The following is a 7,943-nucleotide window of genomic DNA, read 5'->3' as shown; positions in this document are numbered from 1 at the left end:
CCCATTTGTCTATGATACAATCATCATCCTGGATTTGGTGTAGTTATCCGATTGTTTAGATTATGCAGTTCGGAAAAACTAACTTACAAACGTTCTGTTTTTTGGGGTTCGACCGAAGGCTTCGCAATCCGTCCAAATGGCAATCGCTCGATCGGAATGGAGCGAGACGAGAAAACCGCCAACTTTTAAATATAGACCGTTAAAATTTATAATCAAAGGATTAGATATTGTAGCCTATGTGGAAGAAGTGTGGTGGCTCATTTTCCTTTTGTTTTTATAATATAATAATAGATATGAGTTTTTATCTGATGAATAGGAGCCATAGAGAATTTGATAAATTTATCTTTTCCCTTAATTTTAAAATGCGAAAACAACTTGGCGAACAGAACTATGAATGGAAAATGATTAGGACGACTGAAATCTAACACACTGGAAACCATCATGTGCCCAATTACCCTTTCATCACAAATTGATAGGCCTTGAAATAACAATGTTCAAGAAAGCGTTTTTAAGTACGCTTTAGCGCTGAGCGATGGCGAAACGCCTCGCTTTGGGCTAGGCGAAGCATTAGGTGGCCAATGAGGTACTCCGGTGAGAAATTGGTCGTCTCCAGTGATAAATTGGCCTTTTCCACCGAGAAATCAACAACTGCAAACAAAACTCTAGGACTTAGTTGGGCCGCGATGGGATTTTTCAAGGCGGGCTCTATTTTCCTTCTAGATTTCCCATGTTTTCTTCCTTAAGGTGGACTTTCTAAAGACAGGCCGTGATTTGCACATAATGCGTAAGTGTGCTAAGTGCCGAGCAAGAGCCTATCGCTTCGCTTATGCTTCATGCTTTCTTGAAAATTTTGAAATAATGTTGAGTCCATTTGTATGGTTAAAGAGTGTGAATTTTCTAATCTACCATGTAACTACACCTTCTATCTAGGCCATCCAACTTTGCATCAAGATCTGTGTTGTCTTCACATAGAAATTTCTCTTTTTTGTTTCTTCCAAACAAGAGAATATTTAATCAAGAAACTTTGCAGGTCAACGCCATACAAGTGCCACTCTGTGAATAAGATGTTTTTGATTTTTTTGATGCAACCGAAATTTGTTATAAATTTTGAATAAGTTTTATCATTTTATACATTTATGTTTCGCCAAAAATTCCGAAAACAATTCTGCACAACATAGCACTTGTGTGATGTTGACTTGCGAAGTTCCAATTTCAAATCTATACTTATTTGGGAGGAACAAAAAGGAGAAGTTTTTATGCACGAATCTTGATGCAAAAATGGGTCTATATGGCTGCACAGCTACAACTTTCCCATGGTTAAATTGTTTCGCGATATCTTGTCCAAATGTGTACCCTGCTCCTCTTGGTGAAATTCTCCACCCGCATCGGTCATCCAGATCAGACCAGAAAAGATCACATATAGGTCCTTCAGATGGGACCTGTAACCTTTTTTTTTTGAGAAATACAGTGCCTCGTAGTCGACGGGTACGTCATACCACTAAAAGAATAGCGTCGAAAAGGCTCACATAAGTCCAGGAAGATATGTGAGAAAGCTGTGTCAAGTCAGGACTTGAACCCGGATGGGTTGATTCCACACAAAAAAAAATCTGACCATCTAAACTATGCGATGTTTGCCCTACAACCATTTTAGAGAATAGAAGAAAAGCTAGTCAAGAGTTGACCGAATCGCAGAATACAGCACACATAGTCTGCACCAGTCTCCTCATCGACTCGAGCACGTAGTGCACGATGTGCGTGTAAACTCATGCATAAATCTCCAATTAGCTGATGATCATTACAAGTGTTGTCGGTATATAATTTCTTTTGTCGATCTATAAGTGAAGTGTGTGTGATCTGGCGAGGTAGTTGCGTCTGCCTAGTGATACAACACATTGGGCGTTCTGAAAGTAGAATTTCTGATACTTAAAATCCAGGTGCAGTATCAAAATTCTACAACAAATTTCAAGTCTCCTTTTAATGATAACACAATATTCTTACTTCTCCAGTAACTACAGCAAATTTGCCTCAAGATAGGAACGGAGAGAAAATACATGATGTGGTCTTTTCTATAAAGAGAATATATTAACATAAAGAAGAGCCTTCTAACTAGAATTTTGGTGACCCGATGACTAAGGTACATTGCAATGTGCTGCTCCCATTGTTCACAAACCATTACCATATCATGTTGAAATTCCTTTCATAAGATAGGCATATTAGTTGGCTAGTAAATTGCAGCAACAAAGCTTGCACCACCTTCTGTTTTGCTGTACTATGATGAATAGTAATCACAATGAAGCGAGGGCCATCAAGTTAGATGGACCCACCTTCACTCAATAGGTGTGTGTGATACTTGTCTCTGATCGCCAGTAGCTCTCTCATAGCATCCCCAATCTGCATGCGATCAGTTGGCTGTTCCTTTGAACATAATATCCCAATGTGCAGAATTGAAGTGATGCATGCAGCCCTCATGGTTGTCCCTTCCTCCAGTGAAGATAGTAAGCACAGATCGACCAGGTTGGCTGCTTTGTCTCTGAGTGCTATCTCAACGTAACTATGTAGGTTTAGATCTTGCAGAAACTCACCATCAGTTGGCCTTTTGCCAGTGAACAACTCTAACAGCAGTATTCCGTAGCTATAGGTATCACCATAGACCGAGACTTCATTTGCTTGGCCGTACTCTGGAAAAGAAATGCAAGTGAATCAGTTTCGAAAATTGATACATCAAAGATGAACATCGGTGATTAATGGCAAACCTGGGGCAGCATATCCAATTGTTCCCCTTCTTGTAGCCCAACCACTTGATATTTCTGGGAGGCTAGTATCATCCTGCTGCAAGAACCTTGCGAGTCCAAAATCACCCACATGGGAAACCATGTCATTATCGAGGAGAATATTGCTTGGCTTAAGATCACAATGAACTATTGGCACTGGCTTATTGTGGTGAAGGTATTCGAGTGCTGAAGCGACATCAATGGCAATGTCTATCCTTTGGGTAAGACTGAGCACGCCATGGCTCCCATCTTCCAGGAGACGGCTGTGTTGCCATTGATCAAGATCTCCATTCGGCATGAACTCAAATACGAGAGCTTTGAAGTCTAGACCCCTGGAATCAATACTCGAGCAGACGGTCAATATCTTCACAAGGTTTCGATGTCTGATGCATCTTAAAGTCTCACATTCCGCAACAAAGCTTTGAGATGCCCCTCGCTGCTCGAGGTTGAGCACCTTCACAGCGACAATCACTTCCTGATTTCCATTCATCATTCTTCCTTTGTACACAGAGCCGAAGCTTCCTGTGCCTATGAGGTTCTCAGAAGCAAAACCACTTGTTGCTCTCACTAATTCAACATAGGTAACCCTTATATGCTGTCCGCTATGGAGTGATGGAACCCGTCTTGTCATTGTAAACTTGCTTCTCAATTTCCGGTGTGCAAATAGTGCAAATAGTACTAACATAATGCAAAGAACTGCGCTTCCTACTGAGATCAACACGACAAGCTTGTGAGACCACTTCTCGGATGTATGATTTGAGCAGGGATGCAAGTTGAATTGGGGGATACCTCCACATAATCCATAGTTCCCTTCAATCAGAGCTGCACTTGCATTCAGAAATAATTCACGTTTTGGAACTTCACCCTCAAAATTGTTGAATGATATGTTCAGGATAGCGAGCCCCTGCATGTCCCCAAGGAATACTGGGATGTCCCCGGACAAGTTGTTTCTTGAAACATCAAGAACCAGAAGGCCTTTCATCTGTGACATTGATGCTGGAATTGGGCCCTGAAATAGGTTACCTTCTATACTGAGATACTGCAAACTTCTGCACTGAGCTAGAGAGGCAGGAATTAAGCCAGATATCCTGTTGTCAGACACATTCAGATATCCAAGATTCACTAGATTACTAACTTCTTGAGGAAATGTCCCAGTTAACATGTTCCCTTGCAGCTCCATGGAAACAGATAGTGCCGATATGAGGAAAATCTCTTTTGGTATTGAACCTATAAGCTGATTGAATGCTAGGCTCAATGTCTCCAGAGGGCAGCTTCCAAGGCTGGATGGTATGGGCCCAGTAAGCACATTTTGGCTGAGGTCAAGTATAATTAATGCTGTGAGATTTCCAAGCATTGGTGGAATTGGTCCAGATAAACCATTGTTTGACAAGTATAATTCAACCAGGATCCTAAGATTGCCAATCGATTCAGGAATTTTTCCATCTAGGAAATTACCATCCACCTGCAAGTGTTGCAAGTTGACAAGATTTCCAATTCCTTCAGGTATATTTCCCCGTAGCATGTTGCCTGACACGCTGAAATATCTCAAGTTTGTGGAAAGGTTTGCCATTGAATTTGGTAGCACCCCTTGTAGTTTGTTATGGCCAAGAGCTAGGTACTGTAGCATACTACTGTTTGTCAAGCTAGAAATGAAATCCCAATCAGCATCATTCCTTGCCTCTAACTGGTTATATGAGAGAAGCAGTGCCGATAAGCTCTTCATGGTAGCTCCAAGACATTTTGGTATTACTCCGGAAAAGAAGTTCTCGCTCAGTTGTACTATTTCAAGCATTGAAGCATTGCACAAAGACTCTGGGATGGACCCATGAAACCTATTATTGTCTATGCTAAGGTTCTGGAGTTGTGGAAACTTATTACCCAAGTGATATGAAATGGGTCCACTCAGGTTGTTGTATTGGACACTAAAAATTTGGAGGGATGAGAAATTATAGACAGAAGGTGGTATAGAACCCTCGAGTTGATTCCCGTTGAGATAAAACTCAACAAGAGAACTGAGTTTTCCAAGAGTATGAGGGATTGAGCCTGTAAGACTATTAGATGTGAGAGAAAGGACGTTGAGCAGATTCAGATTTCCTAACGATTCAGGGATGCTACCAGTTAGGCCATTTATTTGGACATCTAGAACTAGTAGAGATGAGAGGTTTCCTAGGGAAGGTGGAATCGGCCCTGAGAAACGGTTCGGCCCTAGATACAGAATCTGTAATTTTTGGAGGCCACCAAGAAAGGCATGAACAGGACCTGACAGGCGATTGAAGCTAAGATATAACTTGGTCAAGTTTCTAAGATTTGCAATCTCTGTTGGTATTTCTCCTACTAGCATGTTTGACGCCAGATGAAGACGGGTCAGGCCTTTCAGGTTTCCAATCTCCACAGGGATACTTCCTGTAAAGTTGTTGTACCCAAGAGCCAATACCTCAAGATTATGCAAGGATGCCAACTCCCGGGGCACCAAGCCTTTATGCATGTTGTGCCTCAGATCAATAACTCGAAGCTGAACACAAGTGGCCAGTGTCGGCGGGATCTCCCCGCCGATGGAGTTCCTGCTAAGGTTCAGATACTCGAGTTGTAAGAGATGTCCAACCTCTGATGGTATGACACCATAAAAGCTGTTCTCTTGAAGGCAAAATGCCTGAGGTAAGTTAGGTTACCTATGGAAGAGGCAATGGTGCCAACAAGGTTGAGCCCGTGAAGATCCAGTGCCACGACGCGTCCGCGGCGGTGGCCACGCGTGCCGCAGGCCACTCCGCGCCATTGGCATACAGGGATCGAGTGGTTTCCCCATGAATTCAGTGCTTGGAATGGATCTCCTTTAATCAGAGAACCGAATGACACGAGCGCTTGGTGGTCAGTGCTGCTTGTTGTGGCGGTTTCAGCAGTGGACAAGGTGGCTACATGCATGGCATTGGCCAAACACGGGAGACAAAGGGAGGCAAACATGAAAAACTGCATGACTACCATGGTCGACACGTTTAGGCGACGCAAACTAGAAGCTTGTTCTGCTTATATAGTATTCTTTCTTTTTTGTTTCTTTTTTTTGCGAGGAATTTAGATAGTGATTCGAAGCAAGTTGATTAGAGCCGTTTGTTTCAAATTCGGCATTTTCAGTCTGAAAGATCCTGGATTTTTTTCTGAAGCGAAAGATCAATATGACACCGGTGCTGGGGCCGTGGCCAAAGGAAAGAAGACCAAATCAGTGATCCACTGATGCTACGTCTGCGGCAAGTCTACGCACAGTTTGGCTGGCCAAATGTCCTGTTCACAAACTCCCCTAAGCCCACGGCAGTGCAACGAAAAGATTGCCTGATGTCAGACTCGTTTGCTGACAATCTGAAAGCACACCTTTAAGTTCCTATTACAACTCAGTTGGCTGTCGCCAAAACACTAAACACGCAGGGGAATCAAAGCATTGTTTAAATATGACGGAATCTGAAAGCACACCTAAGCTATAGGGAGGAGCACGCCTTCTCTCTTTTCAGCCGGTGACGCATCCGTCATTTTCCAATAGAAGCAACGAGTTGTTGCGAAAAGATGACGAATGTTGGGTTGAGCAATTGCTCAGCAACTTCTCAACAGCCTCCAGTTTCTACTACTTCGCGTGGAAGGAGATCAAATTTTCCTCGTCAGGATGCGCACAGTGTCAGACAAGCGAAGTGTCAGATCGTGGACGAGAAAGTCCGTCAACACATCCGACAAGCAAGTTGGCCCAGTAGCAATTTTTCTAATACTACAAGCAACTAGTTGATGGAACGATGGGTGGAGCCATTGCCCTGCAACTTCTGAACCACACCCCTAGACCCTAGTGGGTTCACATTCTGATTGGGAGGTAATTGAGCGGCCTGGACAATTGAATGTTTCCCACGGCGTGTTCGAATGACTAGCCCAGCGTTTTAAGCTGAGATTGTTGGAAATATGAGTAATTTACCAAATGATTTTATTAACAGAAATATTAGATAAAACATGACTAATATAGCGCCGATAAAGTAAGTCACGTAACCTAACGGAGAAAAAATAAATAGCATTTGCATATATGAATTTGAACTGAACACATCTAGGACAGACACTAGATCATGTTGCATATATGGAGTAGAACCTAACACATGTAGGGCAAATACCAGTACGAGAAACTGTGGCAGGACATCTGACAGAAAGAAGAAGAACACATACGGGACAGCAGTAGTAGAAGCACTGGACTTGGGGTCGACATCCTCTCCAGCCATGTCGTTGTTGAGGTAGTCGTCGTCAGGAAAGTAGTCGTCGGAGTCCGTGATGAAGAAGCCAGTAGTCGCGCATAGCGCTCTTCAAAAATCTTATCACCCTTCTCCCGTACAGGACTCAAAAGGTGCGATCTCGGAGGCCTACTGTCCCGACGTGCGTTGCACGCCGCAAGCCGAGATGAGGAAGACATCAGCAGCTCAGAGATGGAACCGATGTCGAGGAAAGGAGTAGTTCTGGTGCGTCTCTCTGGGAGGAGCGACCTCCCTTTTATAGGCGCAAGAGAAGGAGGCGAGAGGGCAGCGACGGGAGGCGAAATGAAGAGACGGAGGCGAAGCGAACAGCCAGCAGCCGAAGGGCTGCACCGTTCGCATTCGAACTCCACTTTCGCAAAAAAAATTCAGCTTCTGTGTGACCTTTCGTATACCCATACTGCGTGGCAAAAATTTAAATATCGGCTCGGCTCATTCCCGCAACCCGCGGCGCGACGCGTCGTGACGAGGCGGGCGGCAAAGGAGGAGCGCGCGTGGATATCCCTCTTATTCTCATGCTCGTACAAGTGGGGAAAGAACCTTCCTTATAAGGAGGTCCAACTCCCACTAAACTAGCAATGTGGGACTAAACTTAGTAGTATCCCTTGCCTTGCAGAAATGGGCTAAGTGGGCCTCTAGAATTTATTAGGAATTTCTGAAATAGTTATTGGGCTGCCCAAAATATACTAAATTCCAGCAATCCCCCACCAGATCTCAGAGGCACACAGAAATTTGCTTTTGATTCCAAAACACTGTTTTATATACTGGTACTGCAGTGAGGACTGTTAAGTTGAACTTCCACCTAGAATTCTATGCTACACTAGTAAGCAACTTGAACAGTGGACTGGGTCTTGAACTGCAAGTTTTCTGCGAATCTAGCTTCACATAAAGCCTTGACCGATACATG

General features: G+C 43.6%; 1 protein-coding gene across 1 annotated transcript; it reads right to left on the bottom strand.

Annotated features, from left to right (window-relative positions):
* Nucleotides 1-2,049: 2,049 nt before the first annotated feature.
* Nucleotides 2,050-5,770, bottom strand: LOC123148063 (receptor kinase-like protein Xa21). The gene is made up of 3 exons (XM_044567421.1): nt 5,441-5,770; nt 2,754-5,332; nt 2,050-2,678 (listed from the first exon to the last, which is right to left on the bottom strand). The coding sequence occupies exons 1-3, from the start codon at nt 5,572-5,574 to the stop codon at nt 2,311-2,313; spliced, it is 3,081 nt and encodes a 1,026-aa protein (XP_044423356.1). The 5' UTR covers nt 5,575-5,770; the 3' UTR covers nt 2,050-2,310.
* Between the last annotated feature and the right edge of the window lie 2,173 nt (nt 5,771-7,943).

This window comes from Triticum aestivum, chromosome 7A (assembly GCF_018294505.1).
Source record: "Triticum aestivum cultivar Chinese Spring chromosome 7A, IWGSC CS RefSeq v2.1, whole genome shotgun sequence".
In the NCBI taxonomy this organism is placed as follows: domain Eukaryota; kingdom Viridiplantae; phylum Streptophyta; class Magnoliopsida; order Poales; family Poaceae; genus Triticum; species Triticum aestivum.
The sequence above is the reverse complement of the archived record's forward strand: the minus strand, read 5'-3'. Positions and strand labels throughout refer to the sequence as shown.